General features: G+C 37.2%; 1 protein-coding gene across 1 annotated transcript in view; it reads right to left on the bottom strand.

The window, feature by feature from the left end:
* Positions 1–22,582, bottom strand: part of si:ch211-57n23.4 (immunoglobulin superfamily DCC subclass member 3) — a 33,627-nt gene extending 11,045 nt beyond the window's left edge. The window contains exons 1-6 of the mRNA XM_059350272.1: positions 22,504–22,582; positions 12,214–12,519; positions 9,434–9,578; positions 8,272–8,402; positions 7,147–7,284; positions 6,339–6,497 (exon numbers count right to left, since the gene is read on the bottom strand). Coding sequence (XP_059206255.1) covers positions 6,339–6,497; positions 7,147–7,284; positions 8,272–8,402; positions 9,434–9,578; positions 12,214–12,519; positions 22,504–22,582 — 958 coding nt within the window. The remainder of the gene's footprint in view (positions 1–6,338; positions 6,498–7,146; positions 7,285–8,271; positions 8,403–9,433; positions 9,579–12,213; positions 12,520–22,503) is intronic.
* Positions 22,583–22,683: the final 101 nt, after the last annotated feature.

Genomic DNA, 22,683 nt, shown 5'->3' with positions numbered 1-22,683 from the left:
TAAACGGTTTCAATTAAACTATTTGTGAGATGTCATATTTGACTTTGACTGAACATTTGCTCTCACTTTGCGATAAAAATATTGCGATATGTATCGTATATCGATATTCAGCCTAAATATATCACAATATTACTTTTGCTCCATATCGCCCAGCCCTATGCTGGGTATCAGGTTATTTCAAATCATGGTGAAATTAGCTTCACCAGTAAGAATTAACTGGTAACATCACCTGCTGGCCATTCAAAAACTAAATATTATTTTTAGTTTTTCTGTTATCACTGCTTTGTAATGCAGGTTGATATATATACTGTTAAACTGTGATGGGTTAGCTAGACAGCTAACACAGTTTAATGTCTCTGCAAGTTGATTTTCATGATGAAAAGAGTAAAACAACACTAACAATAGCAGTATCGTAATTTGATTTATAATAAACAAACTCAAAACCACACTGTAAAACCCAACTTATTGTTTCAACTTAAATATGTGAGTGTCAGTGCTGCGAAATAATTTTATGTCAAGACAACAAGGGAAAAGAAGTTACCTCAAATGATTCTTGCTACTTGACTCAATATTTTAGGTTAAAATGACTTTTTGCACAAATCTTGTTGTATTGAAAAGGAAAATTTTGTTATGATAACAAACAAGCAACATTGGGTTTTACAGTGCACCAGGACATTGAATAAAAGATCAAGTTTAAGGTTCTTAGTTTCGTTCATCAGGCTTTGCTTTCTCTCTCTCTCTTTGTATGTGCATGTGCATGTGTGTGTGTGTGTGTGTGTGTGGTGGGGGTGTCATTGTCTCCCAGGGGGATAGCTGCCCACCCATCCATGTGTCCAGCTGTCCCACCATCATGTCAGAAAGCGTCAGGCCTCCTCAGCTGCTGCCCATCAGTCGATCCATACTCTGTATCGATCAGTGATTGTGATGACCTTGAGTTTCACCTCACCTCACACCTCTCCTCATTATGTTTAGTGCCTTTTGCACTGAACATAATCAGATGTACGTGTGTGAGCCACACTGTGTCATTTCCTGCTTGAAGCTGAAGTTTATAATTCGGCCTCTGACTTGAGTCTAACCCATAAGAACCCAGACCCAGTTATCCATAAAGGAAAGTTATGGGGGATATATCACAGACCAAGTAAACCACACAGAACATATTTAGGATGTGGGTTTTTTTTGTCATTCTGTGTCTTTTTTTAGTAATTTTGTGGGGGTTTTTGTGTCTTTTTTAAGTAATTTAGTGTTTTTTCGGTCATTTTGTGTCTTTTTTGGTCATTTTGTGTCTCTTTTTTTAGTAATTTTGTGTCTTTTTTGTGTCTTTTTTAAGTAATTTAGTTTTTTTCTGTCATTTTGTGTCCTTTTTTTTTTTTTAGTAATTTTGTGTCTTTTTTCAGTCATTTTGTGTCTTTTTAAGTCATTTTGTCTGTCTTTTTGTGTCTTTTTGAAGTAATTTAGATTTTTTGGTCATTTTGATACTGCCTCCAGCAGCCCCCAGGTAATTTGAGTTTGAGACCCCTGTTCTAGAATATTTAAAGTGTTTGTTACATGGGTGTCACCATGGGTTCTTATGGGCTAATGCAGATTATGACTGTAGCTGAGTAAAAAAAATCCTGCATGAAAACATCCTGAAAGCAAAAGTATGAAAAGTTGGAGTTGAAACCTAAGAGTTGTTGCTTTTAAAGAGGAACTTTTATTATTTAAATATGTCCAGTGGTGGAAGAAATATTTAAGTATTTACTTAAAAATACAAAGTAAAGTCCTGTATTTAAACTATTATCAACAAAATGTGCTTCAATTACAGCAAGTATAAGTTTTCATTATGCTGTATGGGCTCTGTCAGAGTGTTATATTATCATATTTAAACTATAATTTGATTAAATTCACAGATGCATTCATTTCCATCAGCACTGTTGCAACTTCTGTTATCCTGTAGGGTCTGCAAATGCCATGGAATATAAAAATTACCAGCATTTACATATATTTTTTTAAATTGTAGCCAACACATTTAGGCAAGAACTTATTATTATGTAGCTCAGCAGGGAGGGAGGAAGGGAGGGACGAGCATATTTAATGCACTATTCTCCAAAATGGCTGGCCCTGACCTGACCCCTCCACCAAGACGCTTTTCATTCCAGCTTTCCCTAATTGTCTCTGAGACCACACCCCCTTCTCCTTCCACATCCCTATCTGTCCATCACCGCCTCCTCCCTCGATCCAACCGTTTTTACGGACATACGTCCTGAATCCTCCTATCAAGGTCAGGGGGGGTCAGGGGTCAGAGGTCAGAGGTTGCAGGTCATTAATCAGGCTGCTTCCCACCCCCTTCCTGCACCTTGCACCCTGCATTGACCGTCTGGCTGTGCTCCACTTTTTGTCTCTTTGTATATTGTCTTCTTTGTCCCTCCATCCTGACCATGACCATGGACACTCAAACACACACATAGACCTCCGCACACTACACACTGATTCCCACTGAACTTGACTTTAGCTCTAAAATGTCTTTATGACTATGAGTCAAATAGATTTGGAGCTGATAATGATGTTCAGGAATAACTGCAAAGCCTGTCTGTATATACATTTAACATACTTGCCGGCCTTATTTATTATTATTATTATTACTATTATTATTATATATTATATATCATATTATGTTACACATAATTATTACTTTATTTATATTTTTCATTTTATTTTTATATTGTTTATTATCTATTATTACATATTATATTATATATATTATATACTGTACTATTATTATTATTATATACCGCCTAGTCACTATAGCATTGTTGCCATCATATCACCAGTTTAATTACCATCATCTTGCCAACCATCCTACCAACTGATGTTCTTTTTTTAACTTCTTAAGTGTCCTTGTTCTATTCTGTATCTATCTATCTATCTATCTATCTATCTATCTATCTATCTATCTATCTATCTATCTATCTATCTATCTATCTATCTATCTATCTAGTAACCAAAAAAAAAAGTAAAATGTGTGCACAAATGATATTAATGGAAATGTTACTGCTTTTTGCTTTTGGATCGTCAGTGTAAAAAGCACAGAGTAGGAACTGTGAGTGAGAACCTATTTGTTTTTCTCTCAGCCTTTTGGTATTATCTTCTTTCAAAAGCATCATTTAAAGATCTAAATCCTACTGAAACGTATCTGAGTCCATAAATGTTAAACAACCCCAGCATATACAAATGTCAATATAAAGCATATCTATCAGCTCTTGCCTCCAGGACTTGGGCTTTAACACTATAAACCATTTTGTGGATGGTCATGTGACCAGATGACCAAAGCCTAAAGCAGTTTGTTCTCTTAAACCCCCCAAATGAAAGCAAGAGCACATTGATCAATACATGAATGAATATATTAGAGATCAGCCTCGACATCAGATTCACTGCCAATCTCTGTGAGAGCATGATTGACCTGGTCACAGCAGGAACACAGAGACACATATTATATCAATATACTGCAGATATAGTCATTGATTTGGTTTGTTGTTCTTTGATTACAAATAACAACAAATGAAATGTGATTTCATTAAATATTATTCTTTGTTTGAATTTTCAGTATAAAGCCAGTGGTGGAAAGAACATTTACTCAAGTACAATTTTGAGGTGCTTGTATTTTACTTGAGTATTTAAATTCTATGTAACTGTATATTTATACTCCACTACATTTTGCTGACAGCTTCAGTTAGTTTAGTTACTTTTCAGATTGAGATTTTACATGAAAAACATGATCAATTTAAGAAAATCTAAGAAAATCTTAAGAAAATCTGAACACTGCTTAAATAAATGCAACAAAAATAATAATTCAATAATATATCTGGAATATATAAAACAATCTGAGTGGGGCCATTCTGCATAATGAGTACTTTTACTCCAAAGTCATGTGATCTCATTGATTTAAAATACATGAATAAAGTGTAGTGTTTGAGTGTAATAGCAGCCTACAGCAGCATCACAGTGTAAATAGCACAGGCAGCAGCTGAATGAATATCAACAGGGATCTGGGAGACATTTGGGGATTCACCACCAACTTTACACAAAGTTTGACAGATATTAATATTTATCTGACAGGGAGGCTCTAAATAGAAAAATGCTATCAGTTGCATTATCGGAAATGTAGGATCCTGTAATGTTTGACTCATGCTGGGGTGTAAAATTCTGGAAATACTGGCCTCTGTGCATGCTATTTTCAATCTCAAGTCCTTCAACTTTATGGAAGTGCAAAGCAAAATGAATGGAGTAGCACTTTAATATTATTGTGACTACATGTATAATAGAGTAATATAAAGTCATTTGCCTTCCTGCATCTTTACCTAACTTTTTTCATCGTTACTTTGAGTTTAATTCTCATTATCATGCACATCTTAAATTCTCATTTGTTTATCAAGGTGCGGTGCTGTGGAATGACATAAAAAATAAAAAATTTTCCTCTTTACATACGTTTAAGACCAAGCTCAAAAATAGATGTTTTACAACTTTTGTATTATTTGTTTTTGTTTATATTTTGTTCGTATTTTTTTTATTTTCATATAGCTATGTAATTTAAGTAAAGTATAGTTACTTATAGGTTTAAGAAGGAGGGTCGCGTATAAGCCCTTTGGGCTTTTTGATCTTTCCTGCATTTTCTTTAACTGTTTCTTGTACTGTTCTTTCTTGTGCAAACAACAATAAAAAAAAATTGTGTTACTGTACACTGGTAATAGAAGTATGAATATCCTTCACAGAAATAGAAACACTACCATGTAAACATTTTTGCCATTTTGTAAAAATAAATGTAATTGCTAATCTTCTTACTCATAACTGAAACTGTTGGATAATGGAATGGAATAAAAAGTATATTTACTTGTAAAATGTGATGAAGTTATACTATGAAGTAGCACACAGTACTGGAGTGAGTTTCAACTCCCAGCCTGCCTGTTGTGTACCTAGGCTTATTTCTCTGTGGTGGCAAGTAAAGACTCAGAGTCCTGAGTCATGTATTTATGTTCATGTTCATGTTGGTGTTGTTGGTTCAGTGTGTGTTATCTGAAGTCTGAAGTCTGTCCTGTCCTCCAACACTCTGGGAGCTGAGCTGCTAAATGAGCCTCAGGACAGCTGATGTCATACACAGATAATGACAGTGAGAAATAATTGGCTGAGCGTAAGGATATAGGGTGATGGATGAGCCCCCCCACTAGACACACCCAGCTGAACCAAGGTGTCACTGCTCCCCCACCCCCCCAAAAACCAGGGGCAAAGGTGAGGACAAAGGGTGGAGCTTTGCTATTGAATTTTTTTCTTCCTCATCCACAATTATAAAAAAGGCTGCAGATGGTCAGATGGTCAGTTTATAGAACAGCATGATTACATTGCAGTTTTTATATGTTTATATATCATTCAAAGTGAGTTGTCTTCAGTTTACCTTTTAAGTGCACCATGTCCTACACTGATGTATTGTTATATTAAAAGAAACAACTGGAAAGTGAAAAAAAACAACAAAAAGAAGAGGAGAAGACGCCACAAAATGCCCCCTCACAAAGCTGAAAAAGGGTTTCTGTTTTTCTGACATGAAAAGTTGACTATTTTACAGTAAAAATAGATATAAGGAAGAATAAAGGAAAGGAACATTTAGAAATGAATTCATGATTTTACATTTATGTCCTATTTAATTATAATTTGTTTAATTGAATAATTATATTTTGTGGCCGTAAATATATGACATCAGTATATTTTTATTTATGACTGAGCTTACTAGCATTATTGTGATGTTCCTTTTTCCTGTGGAAGTGGTTTTACTGGCCGGTCTGGAACCGGGGACCTTTCCACCGCTCAACTATTGGTTGGTGATTGTTTTATGTAACTGATACTTGAGATAATATCAAACACGTCTGATATGATCCAAACCCAAGACTAGGAAAAGACTGATATGAAACAGAGCAGATTACTACCTTAAACGCAACGATGGAGATGACGGGAGCGCTGTGACTCTGATTTTTATGTTACTATCTGTAAGCCATTATCATCAAAATGACTAGAATTACAGGCTTGAAAAATTGAAATTTCACTTTATGTGTAATAAATCTATATAATATACGAGTTTCACTTTCTGAAATAATGGACAAAAAATATTGAACTTTTTCACGATATTAAAATTTTTTGAGATGTACCTGTATATTACAACTTGTTCCTCTCGCTTGATAGTATAGAAGAGTATTTAACATCCTTGGTAGATGCCTTTGTGTAGAGTTGGTCAGTACAATATCAGTTGGATGGTTAGTGAAGAGCCCGGCTGGCCCGTAGAGAGTACAGTAGAGCAGGATGTCTCTGTATGGACTCACCTTGTACCACAAGTCGTCCGAGTGCAGTACGTCTCATCCTGGTACCGGGTCGATTTGCAGCACACACATACACACCAGAGTGCTGCAGGGAAACATCTGAGATCATCAGGTTCCCCGTCCCCAGAACCTGGATACCCTCCACCCCGATGGAGCGTCCGTCTGATGGTCAGAGACACACACAGAGATGAGGTGTGCAATACAACTGAAAGCTTGCTGCATGTCAATAACTAACTATTACACTGCAAAAAAAAGAAAAGTTGGGTTTTGTCAACTCAACTGTAAATTGTACTAACTTATAATTTTACACTGTAATAACTTTTAATCCTCACTTCTGCTAATTTCTGCAATGTGCTGAATTGGCACGATTGTAACGCCACTATGAAATGTCAGCTAATGTTGCGACCACAATTTTGAGTTAGCATTGATATGTTAATGGCTACTCTTGTAGCTGTAACAAGCAGCGCCGCTAGCATCAGTTAGCCGCTAGCATCAGTTAGCCGCTAGCATCAGTTAGCCGTTAGCTTTTTCGCTAATGACCGAATTTCACTGCTTTCCCGCATTTCACAACAAAGAAATTAGAGTTAGCAGAACTATTGTCTCTTGTTTTGAACCCCAACTTAAAGATATAAGTAACAACAACTCACAAACTTGTTTTTGAGCAGACAACTGGATTCCTTTATTGTGCTAACTTACACTATTGCCCTAAATGTCAATAATTTATATTTCCAAGTTTTACCAACTTAAATCACTGTTTTAGTCCAAAAAACACAAGTTGACTTTTTTGCAGTGTAGAAACTCCAAGTGGTACCTAGCCTGCTCCAGGAAACAATGGGCCTTGGGTTTCCTGTGGCGATGCACTCCAAGATGGCCGTCTGATGGACAGTGAGGGTCAGATTCTGGGGCCCTGACAGGATGACCGGCTCCTTGTAGGTTCTGGGAGCTCCACCTGGAACGATGAAGGGAAAACAAAAAGTGAATATGGATGAGATGATGAAGCTTTTAGCTCAACACAATTTCTGCTGTCGATCTGACTGTAGTGAGATACAGCGCAGTAAAGACAATGACCTCTACAGGTATGCGCAGAGGGGGATGGCCCTTTCCCTCTTGATATCCAAAGTTTTCTTTATTTAACCTTTAGTAAATATTAATAATTTAGTTATAATTATAATTACTAGACTGCTGTCAGTCTCAGTTACAATTTTATACAGTGACTTTAATTTCTACGATTGATTATTGCAGAGGAGTCAGAAGAATATAAAAAAAATATAAAAGTATATTCAAATATAAAACAAAATAAACACTAACAAGCAGTAACCTTCATATTAACCCTTTATATGGCAAAGAACAGATAGTGACACCATGGCACCTGACCAATCAGTGTAATAATAACAATAATGATAATAATAATAATAATAATAACTCAATTGACCTTCATTCGTTACAAAAGTAAAAGTCTTGTCATATCCTCCAATAACACTTTAGGGTTGAAATTTTCAATGTCCACACCGCAAAAAAGGTGTGTCTAAAAACAAGATAAAAACACTAAATCTGAGGGAAATGATCTTGCTGCATGTACACATAATTTCACTTGACAAGATTTCTTAAATTAAGATTGTTAAATCTAGAAATGAGCATGTTGAACGCTTGAAATAAGAAATTAACTCTTACAACAAGATAAATTATCTAACACTTTTAAATCTAAGTTATTTTATCTTGGTAAGAAACAAATAATTTGCAGTGCAAGTACTTAGATGAGTGCCCTATAAAGGGTTAAAAGAAGATTTGAATAAATTTTGGGACGTTTTAAAAAAAAGAGTGCCTCTTTTTAACTTTGAGCACCTGGCCCTCTAAAGGTCTTTGACATGGACACATTCCTATGATCCTTACAGGTTAATAAACACACAGAGCTACTTGTATATGTGTGTCCACCTACCAGTGATGTTGAGCATGGCCTCGTGGCTGTAACGAGTGTTGGCGATGTTGGTGGCGACACAGCGGAAAACGCCTGCGTCCGCCTGCCTGACCCCGGTCACCTGGAGGATACCCATCGGCAGGAGAGTGTATCTGGACAGGGAGGAGAAGTTTATCAACTCATACAAGTACGCTATGGCGTACAAATACATTCTATTATATAATGCGATGGTAACACTTTACAATAACCATCATTTATAAATGGTAAACAGGTGTTTAACCCTTTATCAGGCAAAGAACTATATTTGGTAACTTCAGGTAATATTTCGAGAAACAATTTGCAAATTTGCTAGATTTAAAGTGGCAAATCTGTGCGAAAAAAGTTGACAGCAACTTTTTTTCTCCCAGATTCACCACTTTAATCCTTAATAGGACACTCATTGAAATTCTTGCAAATTCCAAATTTCAAGCCTAGAGAATATTGAAGGATATTACATGCTGCCAGAATGTGTAAAAAAAAACATACGAAAATAATATTTTGAGAAAAAAGTTTACGAGATTAAAGTGGCAAATCTACGAGAAAATAAATGCGTAGATTTATGAGATTTAAAGTGGTGAATCTGGGAGAAAAAAGTTGCTTTTCCCCCCACTTTTTTCTCATAAATCATAAAAATAACATTTTTCGCGCAAATTTTTGATCATGATGATGATGAATTGATCATGTTTTCATGTTCAATCTCGGCCTGTAAAGTAGCTAAAGCTGTCAGATAAATGTAGTGGAGCAAAAAGTACAATATTTGCCTCAAAATGTAGTGAAGTAGAAGTATAAAGTTACATAAAATGGAACTTAAGTAAAGTACCAGTACCTCTAAATTGTACTTAAGTAAATGTACCACCACTGAAAATAAAGCAGTGCAAAATATTTTCAATCAGTCTTCTTTTAGACTTCCATTATTTCCTTTGAAATACTCATTTAAGGGCTTTGAAGAGACCCTATCCTTTGAAACAGTTATGGATATTTATGATTTCTGTCTCTTGTTTTAACCTATTAAATCCTTGTCATCTTGAAAGCTAAAAATTGGATGAGATTATTGACGCGTCCCTGACTGAAGAAGAAGACACAAATCCAACCCCACATCATCTTCACATCTCATGGAAACATGTGTGGAGCTCCTGTGTGTTACCTGATGTCTGTGGTGTTGAGTCGGACTCTGTCTCTCTCCCAGGTGATGTTAGCTTCAGGGACTCCGTTGATCTGACACTGGAAGCGAGCTACGCTTCCCTCATCCACTGACATGGACAGTGGGTGGGTGTGGAACTTAGGAAGAGCTGAAGAGGAAACCACACGAACATCAGCCTCAGTGATAATAATAATAACAATAATAATAATAAAATAAAATAAAAATAAAAATAAGAATAATACTTTTAATAATAAGAATACTAACAACAACAACAACAATAATAATAATAATAATATTGATCATATTTATAATAATAACAACACTATTTATAATAATAGCAATAATAATAATAATAATAATAATAATAATAATAATAATAATAATAATATAAAATAAAATAGAAATAAAAATAATACTATTAATAATAAGAATACTAACAACAACAAGAATAACAATAATAATAAAAATAATAATGATGATCATATTAATAATAATAACACTATTTATAATAATAGCAATAATAATAATAATAATAATAATAATAAAATAAAATAAAAATAAAACTTTTAATACTAAGAATACTAACAACAACAATAATAATAATAATAATGATAATAATAATAATAATAATAATAATAATAATTAAGACAAAATAATGTTAACAATAATAATGATAATAATAATTATAATAATAAAAATAATAGTAATGTTAATAATAATAATAATAATAATAATAATAATAATAATAATAATAATAATAATAATAATAATGATAACAATAATAATTAAGAAAAAAATAATGTTAACAAAAATAATAATAATAATAATAATAATAATAATAATAATAATAATAATAATAATAATTTTTTAGTTTCATATCTTGTGAGAAAGAAACAAAGCCATAATGATGTCAAATGCTGAGAGGGAAGATCTAAGGTTGCATTGTGGGAAATATAGGTTCCAGTGTTTTTGGAGCATACGAGACACTGATTCGTGTCTTTTTTAATTTTTAATCTTCTCACTATTTTATGAGCCATTCAAAAAGTATTTGTGGCCTTTGTCACTTTTCACCACAACATATTTTGACAGGCCACAGTTTTCCAGTTTTGCTCATTAATATTGCCATGTCCTGTATGCCCAAAGGTTGAATGAGATGTCATTCTCAGAGAGACTAAAGCATCATTACCACTTCCAGGTTGCAAACACATTGACTGAACTAACCTGAGCTGTAACTCTCCTGGATTAACCACACAGCCCTGGTTTTATTGGCTTTACAGTAATGTGCGGAGCAGTGTAACTTATTGCTTCTCCATAATGAGAAGCTGCCATGTGTTGGTGAGCTCCTGTTGCCTCGGACACCAAAGGATGAAAGAGTCCAAGGGGGGCTTGGGTTGCCAAGTATGATACAGAGGTGTTCACTGTGTGACGCATCATTTATAACTAAGACTATAGGATGTTTTGACAGAGAAAAGGCAACATGTGGTGTTTACCTGTGGGAGATCCTCTAAACTATGCAGCTTTATGGCGTGTGGATAATGCAGACATATGGATATTAAAATGCCTGTTTGTTTTTTAAGTGGATAAGATTCAATTAAGATTTCCCTATACATATATAATCTACATCATATACACTCGATCAACAAAACTCACTGGAATAAAAAGGTCATGTGAGTAACTGTGGATTGGAAAGATTGGCCTATTTTATTTCATAGGCTGTTTTTATTTAAGAAATGTGCACTTTATGGAGCTTTGATTTAAAAATAAAAAAGATAATCCTGTTGTTATACAGTATTTATGTTTTACTTAAATAAACGGTTTCAATAAAACTACTTGTCACATGTCATATTTAGCTTTTACTTTTTTTTTTTTTAAAGATTATGTTTTGGGCATTTTACTGCTTTATTAGATAGTGACAGATAGAAAGAGGGAGACAGAGGGGAAGACATGCAGCAAAGGGACCTCAGGCTGGATTCGAACCCGGGTCCACTGCAGCAAGGCAGCCTTAATGGTACACACTCTACCAGTGTGAGCCACCGGGACGCCCTATATTTAGCTTTTACTTTGACTGAACATTTGCTCTCACTTCGTGATAAAAATATTGGGATATATACACTACCGGTCAAAAGTTTTAGAACACCCCAATTTTTCCTTTTTTTATTTAAATTCAAGCAGTTCAAGTCAAATGAACAGCTTGAAAGGGTACGAAGGTAAGTGGTGAACTGCCAGAGGTAAATAAAAAAAGGTAAGCTTAACCAAAACTGAAAGATAATGTAGGCTACATTTCAGAATTATGCAAGTAGGCCTTTTTTCAGGGAACAAGAAATGGGTTAACAACTTAACTCTATGGAGTCTTGGGCTATTTTGTCCATTTTTGAATTCTTTTCATGTCTTTGTAAGTCATTTTGTGTCTTTTGGTGTCTTTTTTGTCATTTTGTGTCTTTTTTTTGGTCATTTTGTGTCTTTTTTTAGTCCTTTAGTTCAACATAAAATGTGATTTTGAATCTTTTTTTATTTTCAAAACACTATCTTGCTCAATAAAGAATTTTAAATGTTGCAAATGTGCATTAATTTCAGAGTACACTGAGACATTAAACTACATCATTTTCAATTAAATTCTGGAAAAGTTGGTGTGTTCTAAAACTTTTGACCAGTAGTGTATATAGTATTTCGATATTCAGCCTAAATATATCAGGATATGACTTTTGGTCCATATCGCCCAGCCTTAGTGTATGGTGTAAAACATGCTGAATGTGTTGTGTTGCACTATACCGTAAAACACTTACATGCCAAATGGACTTTGGCCTTGCGGCTGACCAGCATGCCATAGCGATTTTGGGCAGCACACTCGTATTCGCCCATATCCGCGTCACTCCCCTCTCTTCTCTTCTGGAAGCTCTGGATGAACAGCGTGCCATTAGCCAGCACCTGAATCCGCTGGCTGGTGGGTAAAGGCACCCCGTTTTTACGCCACGTTACCATGATTGGTTCGTCCCCCTGCACCCTACAGTCCAGCATGAGCGGCCTTTCCCTCACTGCGATCACATCACTCGGCTCCAGCAGGAAAGACAGCTCCGAGGACAAACAGCCACCTGCAGACAGGAGGGAGACATTGTTGGGGTTAGGTATCAAGCTAGCATGAATAGCAGCCATGACAGAAAGGAGGACGGGACATTTTAAAGCTGTTAATAATGCAGATAACCCCGCAGCTCAGACATAGGATGAATTCAAGTTTAAGCGGTACCATCTTAGAGGTCTACACTGTTTGTAAAAATATAACTGAACTGCAGTCCAGTGGTCCTTTTTGTTCAGTCCACACTGAAGAAGCAAGTCTGAAACCAGTGAATGAATCTGTCATAAAGAACCTTATAAAGTTTTGCTTTAACTTTTCAAAGTTATCTTTTTCATCTGTGAAAATGCATGAAAGACAGGTGAAATTCTTTATTTTATTATTAATCTGAGGTAACATAGGCACACTCCTGCATAAAGTTATAGAGGTCTTTATGGGTCAACTTCAAATTCCAGGTGCTCCAAAATATTTTTTTTTAAAAATCGTTGTGGGAGCAAGTGTGAGGCTCAGGAGGTAGAACGGTTGTCTGATGACTGGTCCTGGCAGTTATCTGGTCCAAGCATCTTTGGGCAACATGTGTCTGTATGTATAGTAGCCTTACAGTGTGAAAGCACTCTAAGACTTGAACATTATAGTCATATAGTATGATCTGTGGCATCCACTGATCATAAAGTAGGTCCTGGCCTACAGCCCTTTTTTAATACATCCTTGTTGATATTTTTTCTTGGATGCCTGGATTGCCTTCCTGTTTATTCTGTGTTGTCCCCATTTTACATTTTACACATTGTTGAGCAACCACTCATCCCTTTTTATAACTTCAGTTTGTTTCAAGAACACATCATTCAAGCACTCTCTCTGCACACTTTACAGGTTAAAATACAGCATCAGGCACACAACTATCAGACTCCACATGCAACAATACAGAAACACATGCATAAAGACTCAGTAAATGTACTTGAATGCATTTATGAACATTGACTTGAGACTTGTGGCGGTGCCATCTTAGGGGTCTACATTGTTTGTAAAAATATAACTGAACTGCAGTCCAGTGGTCCTTTTTGTTCAGTCCTCACTGAAGAACGTCTGAAGTCTGAAACCAGTGAATGAATCTGTCATAAAGAACCTTATAAAGTTTTGCTTTAACACTGAATGCACTGTTTGTGGAAGAGCAGCCTAACTGCAGGGGTGTTTTGTATAGGGACAAAGGAGGATTTTTGCGTATCATAGAAAAAATCTCACTATTTTTCATCTCAAACCCACAAACATCTCATGGTTCCAAAGACAATAGCACAAAGGGGGGCTTCTCTGTCGGACATCAAGTCTCAGAGAACCCTCGTACCCTTATTGCCTGAAAAACCTCAGAAACCTCCTCATTTGATTGATGGTCCTTTGGTTTTTGCGGCCTATAACAGTTTTTACTGAAGGCGAGCCACAATGGAAGCTGGATGCCAGCGAGCCATCCAGCCAGAGAGGGCAACAACAATACCCGAGCTGGGGAGGGAAACACTGGCAAGGGTTGCTGGGGTCAAGTTAGGAGAGCCTCCATTGAAGCAGGGGCCGATTATGACAATAGTGTTGTGACTATGCTTATTTGCACCTAACCTCTGTAAAAACTCCCGTCAGCCACCATGCACCAAAGGGCACCATCTGCCCCTTCTTATGCATCCCCTCCACCCCTCCCGTCTCTTCCCATCCTTTTAGCTCCATCTCTGAGGTGACTTTCCCATGCCACCAGAGCTCTCTTCCTCACCCTTGTCCCCTCCTCTCCGTGACCTTAGTGACACTCTCGCCCTTAGTCTTTCAGTCTTTTTGGGTGTTAATGTCCTCATATGCAAAGAACCTTGAACCTCAGATAGACGCTTTCCTTCCCAGCTGCAGAGCAGTGACAATCACAGTTGCACTTGAACCTGCTGATGCCTTTTCAATGTCACTGCACAGTCTCGCATCTGTTCAACTAAATATACCTTTTCCTTCAACTGAGCCGTGAGCTGCTGTCACACACAGTCAAGTTCATTTTCACTCTGAAGGCAGGTTGAAGCTGTCTGCTGATGTCATCAGCATCATTTTCAGTACACAATCCCATTCCCATTCATTTTCTATAAAAAACAAAATCATATTCTCACACTGCAAAAAAGTGTTGTCTAAAAACAAGATAAAAACACTAAGTCTGAGGGAAATGATCTTGCTGCATCGACAGATAATTTCACTTGACAATATTTCTTAAATTAAGATTGTTAAATCTAGAAATCAGCATGTTGTCTGCTTGAAATAAGATAAATTAAAGCTACAAGCAGTGATGAACTGGCCCGAGCAGAGTGCACTGCAAATTATTTGTTTCTTACCAAGATGAAAAAAAGTTTAGATTAAGAAGTGTTAGATAATTTATATTGTTTTAAAAGTGAATTCCTCATTTTAAGCATACAACATGCTTACTTCTAGATTTAAAAATCTTAATTTAAGAAATCTTGTCAAGTGAAATTATCTGTCCATGCAGCAAGATCATTTCCCTCAGATTTAGTGTTTTTATCTTGTTTTTAGACACACCTTTTTGGCAGTGCATTTACCATTAGTGGTAACTAGCAATGCAGATACCACCAGGTTTTTAACTGAAATTTTGAGTATATGAAAGTTTTGCTTTTACCCCCCAATACAGTCAAATGTAGTTTTCAACAGTAACTTGTCTTTCCAGAGTCCCCCTTATTTACACAGTCTACTGATTCTGGAAATAAGAAACACTGTACTAAGATGGAAGCAGATAAATACAACCAAAACTATCTACATGGATAGAGACCTCCTAAATGCCACAAATGCCACCCTGCAAAAAGGGCTGTTTAAAAACAAGATAAAAACACTAAATCTGAGGGAAATTATCTTGCTGCATGGACAGATAATTTCACTTGACAAGGTCTAGAAATAAGCATGTTGAATGCTTCAAATGAGAAATTAACTCTTAAAACGAGATAATTATCTAACACTTCTAAATCTAAAGGGTTTTTTTGGGCCAGTTCATCACTGCTTGCAGCTTTAATTTATCTTGTTTTAAGAGTTAATTTCTTATTTTAAGCGTTCAACATGCTTATTTCTAGATTTAAACATCTTAATTTAAGAAATCTTGTCAAGTGAAATTATCTGTCCATGCAGCAAGATCATTTCCCTCAGATTTAGTGTTTTTATCTTGTTTTTAGACACACCTTTTTTGCAGTGCATGGAAAATATGACTTTTTGACATTTGTTTCAAAGGACTATTTAACAATTTTACCTCACCTTGTCTGACATCTGCACATGCAAATGCAATAAATAAGAGAAGGCTTGAATAAAATCATATCATGGCATTGCATATACAAATACCACAAACATGGCCATCATCATGGACATCCCTCTGTAAACAAGGAGGATGATGACTCTTTGTTGATAAAATAGTTAATGTCATGGATTATCAGATTTTACTTTCATTTTTTCAGATGTAACTGCTCATCATATTATAGATTGAGCCCAGCCCCACCCCTTCATGATATCTGACATTGGTTTCACTGATGTGTCACATGAAGAAATGAGCATCTGTCCTCTTTCTCCTCAGAGATCTCCCACCCAGCAGATGCAGCCAGAAGACAGAATTGTGGGTCCGGGCTGATAGCACCCTGCAACCCCCCTAAACTCCCCATCCCTCAGGCCTGGTAATGAAATTCAGGGCTCCCAAAGGGGGACTTGCATTGCATTCTGTGGCCATGGTTATCAAACACATGGTGGCCAGTGTTGATCGGATGTGGTGGGGGTGGGGTGTTGAGCAGCATTTATGGTAAATAAGCTGCACATAAACTAGGTTATGTCATAGCAGGACTCTTTGAAGGCAAATCTAATTTTTGTGCCTGGTTTCCTCTTGATAATAAACATGACAACATGGCAGGAACAAGACTGGCAGCAAGATGACAACTGGTTGCTAATATAGTATATATTGTTCTTTTGTTTAGATATTATCTTGGAAGTTTAAATGCTCTAAAGTCTTCACTTTAGAGACTTTAGACTTTTTTCCACAGCCTGTTCACTACGACCAAATACCAAAGTAAAATACAACTCAACATGAAAAACATTTGCTAAGGTAAGGCAATGCAAGGCTATACGAGGCAACATAAAGTCATGGAAGGCAGAGGCAATCATGTAGGATGTATAGGATAAGCTAAAATGTGTCTATTTGGCACAAGATCGTGATAATGTAATGTAAAGGAGCATTAAAAAGTAAGTAAAAGGCTTTACATAACCTACCTACTTCTTTGGGCTAACTGTAGGGAAGTAATTTTGTTGCCTAAACTTAAAGAAACTGACAATGATTCACAACTCTGTTTTAAACACTGACTGCTACTTTTCCATATGAGGATGTTATTATCTGCTGCCACCGGTAACTGGGTTATATCATCATTTGTTTTTATGCTATATACATATATTGGCCAAGTGTAACCCTGGATGGGGTCAAGGTTACATGAAAAGTGCTACTTATGAGTTTTAATACACAGTTACAGATCAAATATGTAACTTTTTACCAAGTCAAACCTGGGCTCCTCTCTCTCTCTGGATCAGTTTTTTTTTACCAGACTGACTGTTAAACTTCAAAGAAAAACCACACATCTACCTCTCTGTGTGGAGTTTCTTTTTTAAATTTTAATTGTAGTCATTTCAATCTTTCTGAAGCCTAAATGCAAGGGTTTGTTGACACTGAACATGAGAGATGTAAGTCACTTTGGTAACACTTTACAATAACCAACTAAGCGATGTTTATAGATGGTTTATAAACCAATTATTAACCGTTTACAAAGTGCTATGCATATTTCATCTTTAAATGTTTTAAACCAATTTCTTAAAGGTATATGAATCATTTCAAAATCATTAACATACTTAATATGGTGTTAAAAATGTTATAATGAGTGCAACTAAAACTATTAATAAACTATTAATTATAATTTAATTGTTTGTTAATGGTAAAGTAATTATGAACTTACATTAATATACCATCTAGTTGTCATTTATAAATGATTTAGTTAGTTAAACATTAATAAATGATATATTTGCCATTCTAAATGGCCTATATAAGGTTTATAAGTGTTACCGTCACTTTTATTCTTGTGTGGACAAAATGGGAACATCAGTCAGCACAATGCAATGCAGCCAGTGAAGTTCAATACAACACCATCTCAAAATACAGCTCCAGAAATAGAGTAGGACTCTGTTTCTGAACGTAGGGTTCACTGAAGGACTGCTGTATTAGATTGTGTATTGAATAAGCTGCAGTATCTGAAGCTAACCTTGTGCCTTGACATAATGGCACTGACACAGGATCAATCCCTTGTCTTGTTTCCAGTTAGTCTTAAATCCAGTGAGACTGTCTGCATCAGGATGGATGGATGGTAATAGTGTATCAGGACTAAAGATGTTAGACAACAACCTTTAAGGCAACGAGTTAAATGTATTCTACATAAGTTCCAACGAGCTGGACCTACATCTGCTGTGATTAAGTGCACGGCATTGGAGATTGGACTATTTTCAATAAAGGGGTTAGGATGGTAATGAGATTTTTTTCAAGGGAGGGGGTTGTCCAGCAACCCCCACACTAGCACCCTGTGCCTGTAACCCCAAGCCCCTCAGGGGTCATGGGAGAGTCAGAGGTGAGGAGATGGATGTGTAGATGAGGGTGGCGGGGGGCAGCTTTTGTCCAGCCCGCTACTGCTTTTGTTTAGCGGGACAGAAGCCCCTGATGTTCACAGATCTCTGGCCACCTCGTAAAAACAGAGAAGAGGGTCCTGAGCAGCATATTCAAATGGTTTTTATTAATGTATTAAGTTATTTTCTCTCCAGTCAAAAGACAACTTTGAAGGGAAGCATGGGTTTGAGCTGGAAATGATAGTATGAACCTGAGAAATATCAGGTTGTGTTGAGAATAAGGTTGAAGCTTCATGGGTTAGGGTTGGAGCTTTGTATTTGCAAATGTTTCATAATTGATCTAAATATGAATGAATCAGAGCACATTAAAAGATGCAACATTTCAGGTGTTATATTTTGTAATACTTCCCTTGCCCCTGACCTCCTCCCTTATTAGATCTGTTTCAGATGAGGGAGTACTTGAAACAATGAATGTGCAGTTTAAGGTCTGAGCTGGAAGGTGGGAGTGGCTGGGCAGCCATGAAACCCAGCACCCGCGGGCTCCCTCCTTTGTCCTCCTAATGGGAGTAAAACTCTCCTCATTCGGACAGGGACACTTCTCTCAGCTGTGTTTAACCAACATGCTATGCTAGCTGCTGGTGGGGGTCTGCCAGGGTCTTTTGTTTAAGCCAACTGATGGTCATTTACTGGGTGTCATGTGCCAAGTTCAATGTCCAGACCTGAGCAACAACCTCAGTAAGATGAGCTGATGGTACAAAAATGATATTTATTTATCTGACAACTAAATTAAGCCTTGTCTGATCAAATTTGGTCTACCAACATTAAGGTTTTATATTTGTGGTGATAGAATATCTGAGCTTTGGCACAGTTTGTGATTCTTGGGAAATAAAACACTAAGTGTGCCTTAGACACATTTCAGTTGGAATCAGTACCAAAGCTGAACTGGGATTTAGAACCAAGCCCTGTTCAATATGTTCTCACAGAACTTCAAACTGCAAATACCCTGAATGTGAAACCTATCAGACATTTTTCCCTATGATATAAAGAGTGGACTAAGGTGGAATTAAGTGTGGGATCAGGTTTGGCACCCAATTGATAACATGCTTACCTATGCATAAACTGATAGTGGCCCCATGGGCCCATGGACCCAGGGTGTCCCATCTGCATTGGGAGGTTAGTTTCCTATGGTGAGTGCAGATTTCTAAAGCCTGGCCAAAATCATGGTCCCCACCAGTCAGCTGGATCAATAAGCAATAATGTGTAATGTGATGGAGAGAGGGCCTCTTTGTTTGTCCTGCAGTTTAATCAGTGAGGTGTCAGCTCACAGCACTCTGCAGAAACTCTTATTGGCGAAATCTCATTTAAAAACAAAAAGCCTGGCAGGATGCTCAGAGACTCATCACTGTGCAACAGAGCTGCTGTTCCTGCAGCACCACTGGAAGTACAACCTACCAATGAAACTGCTCTACTCTAATGGGACAGTCACAGAAGACAACTAGTAGTTTGAGGTTCTTGTGCAGATATTATTGATTCAACCTGGTCTCACAGGAATCCGTGAAATAGCCACGGATTTGCTTAACTCAAAATCCGTGGAATAGCCACGGAATCACTCAAATTTCCGTGAAACTGACACGGATTTCGCTACAATGCAAGTTAATGACAGTCATATCCCGTGGCTATTCCAACATACAAAGTGATTATGTACATTCACTGAGTGAATATTTAGAAAATAAAACCTATATTTCTCGCTAGAAATGTGATCAAAATCCATTTTTATGCTGAAACTAAGTCAAAATATTGATTTTTTCACTAAAAATGAGGGAACTGTCCGCCATGTTTTTTGTTCTGACCGCCTGGACCTTGAAAGTCACGTGACTTGGAACAAACCAATAGGAAAAAATATCCATGGAATAGCCACGGGATATGACTGTCTTTAACTTGCATTGTAGCGAAATCTGTGTCAGTTTCACAGAAATTTGAGTGATTCCGTGGCTATTCCACGGATTTTGAGTTACACAAATCCGTGGCTATTTCACGGATTCCTGTGAGACCAGGTTGTATTGATTCTATGGAAGTAGTGAACATGACTGACAGTATATCTTGAAAGTCAAAACCCCATAAGCAGTAGTTTAACCAGCTGGACACTTACAGGTTATTGATCAAACTATGTGCATTTATATTTAACACATATTCATCTTGCTGGACTAGACTGATAAAAGTTGCATTGAGGTTCACAGAGTTAACACATCATATAGTCAGTTGAATACTGGGTGAGGGCCTGGCACAGAAAGCCCCATCAGCCTCAGCATCACACCTTTACAAGGTATAAATCCTATTAGCATTAGCTTAAACTCTTCACAAATTGAGATATTTGTCTCTTTTCTGTCACACACTGGCCACCGCAGGCCCTTTGTGTCCCAGCTTTGGATTAAAACCAGGGGGTGTTTGTGCTGGCCTGCCCCATTGTGGACACTGTGTGTGTGTGGGTGTGAACCCTGACGGGGAGGGTTGTCGAGGACACGGTCATGGGCAGCTGTAGGGGGATTACCGTCCACACACATTTTTAATAAGGTCTCAATCTGAGCGGCGACTAGGGCAGTGTTATGGAGATGAGGGTGTGAAGGTCAGCTCACTGAAGACTTTGGAGGGGGGGGGTGTCTGTTGTGCCTGATCATCTCCCACAGTCTGCTCCACTGACCAGGACGACCTGCAGCCCAAACCCCCTCCAAAAGGTCAGAGGTCAGGACTCTCTGGTCTGAGTTAAAGATGGGGCTGCTGTACCGTCTGCAACACTGCTGTTCGTTATGTTATGCATTTAAAACAACTGTACAGAAACCTGACCTTGAGGTTTGCATTTTTCTTTAAAATGCTATTTTGTTTGTATGAAGTTTGGAAATATGAATAAATTAGTACCGGGTGCATAAATGCTCTGATTACATAGAAAGTCTCCCCTGATGCAAACAACTTAAATGTTTAAGTGTCCACATACTTGCTTCTGTACTTCACAGTCTTGTGCAGTGGACAGAGTTTGTCATGTAAAATCTGGAGAATGAGATAGTAAGTGGACCTTGAACTTTTTTTGGATTATTTATTAAACTACTGTTTTCTTCTTTAGTCAAATTATATTTGATGACCTTTATAAATCTGGTAATCTTTATTCAAGATCACCCATATGTATTCATATTTTTAGGAGTTATGTGAATGATACAGTGCATCCCAAATAAATGTAAATTCAATAGTCTTCTGCTTTACCTGTTTTAGAGGGTTGGGGTTAGAGTTATACATGTATATACCACATTTGAGGGACATAGCAGTAAAAGTGGATTGTGTTGTCTACATGAATTTTATCAGATGCACAGTTCTTAATGTACTCCTCAAAGAATCGTCACTAGCACTTATTGATGCACTAATTATTATTGCACTATACCTTGATTGTTTGCTTTTACTCTTCCTGTAAGTCGCTTTGGATAAAAGCGTCTGCTAAATGACTAAATGTAAATGTAAATGTTAAGGAACTTAATGCTTTGCTTCTGTTTATATGCAGATAATTAGAGTCACTTTGTGTTTGCATATTGTACATTTTCATATAGGGGATCAGTGATAATCATAAACATTGATAAGAGTTTTCAGTTACGTGGAATCAGTTGGTCACTGGTGATACCTGGATTTGTTCTCTCCACTTACAACCATGTAAGTCACTCCAAACACAGGAACAGTGATGGAACATAGATCTAGTTAACTTACTGACAGGTTCAATTGGAAACAATTGGATCTTCAACAAGCAAGCTGTAATAAGGATGATTCTAGATTTCAGTAGATAAACTGGATGTTTGAAATATGAGTGACAAAGTTTACTCATAGTCAAAGTCAAAGCAGCAACAGAGCTCTCTGAGCTGCAGCAGCATCCTCTCCAACAGCTGGAGCGAGCTACATTTTAAAGAATTTAAAAGATAAACTATACTTACTCAAACAGTAGAACACTGCCAGGCACGCCAGCAAGACTCTTGGTTTCATTTTGGTTTTCTGCACTCCAGTTTTTTTCGTCAAATCTTCTGACCTTTGGAATCCTCAAAAATCAAAAATCAAACAAATGAAAAAAGTAATCCCAATGGAAAGAAGTCTGTATCCTTCCACTTTGTATCTTCTTTGGTGATAAAGCTAAAAATGTTATTGTTATTAATTAAAGCATTTCTATTGTAGAGCATCCCCGGTCCAGCATTGAGCCCGCGGAAGGCTGCTGGTCATGTCCAAAGCTTCAGTGAGAATGGTGTGAGGACGAGCCTTCAGCCTGGACGGAGCTCATTAGATATTCAGCTCATTGTTGTCAGTGAATGGACGATGATACAGCGGCTCTCACCGGCCACTCCAGGTTGCTCTGCTATGACCCAATGGCAGCCCCCAGTGACAGGGGGGTTGGAGCTCAGCCTGGGAGCCATGATTGATATTCATTTAAACAGAGGGCTGCTGGCCATCCACCGGGCCCCACCCCCCCCCCCTGCCTGATGGGCGAGCTGTGGCCTGAGCTGGACAATCTGCT

The sequence above is a fragment of the Centropristis striata genome, chromosome 14 (assembly GCF_030273125.1).
Source record: "Centropristis striata isolate RG_2023a ecotype Rhode Island chromosome 14, C.striata_1.0, whole genome shotgun sequence".
Classification (NCBI taxonomy): Eukaryota; Metazoa; Chordata; class Actinopteri; order Perciformes; family Serranidae; genus Centropristis; species Centropristis striata.
Note: the sequence above shows the minus strand (reverse complement) of the source record. Positions and strands in the feature narration are given on the sequence as shown.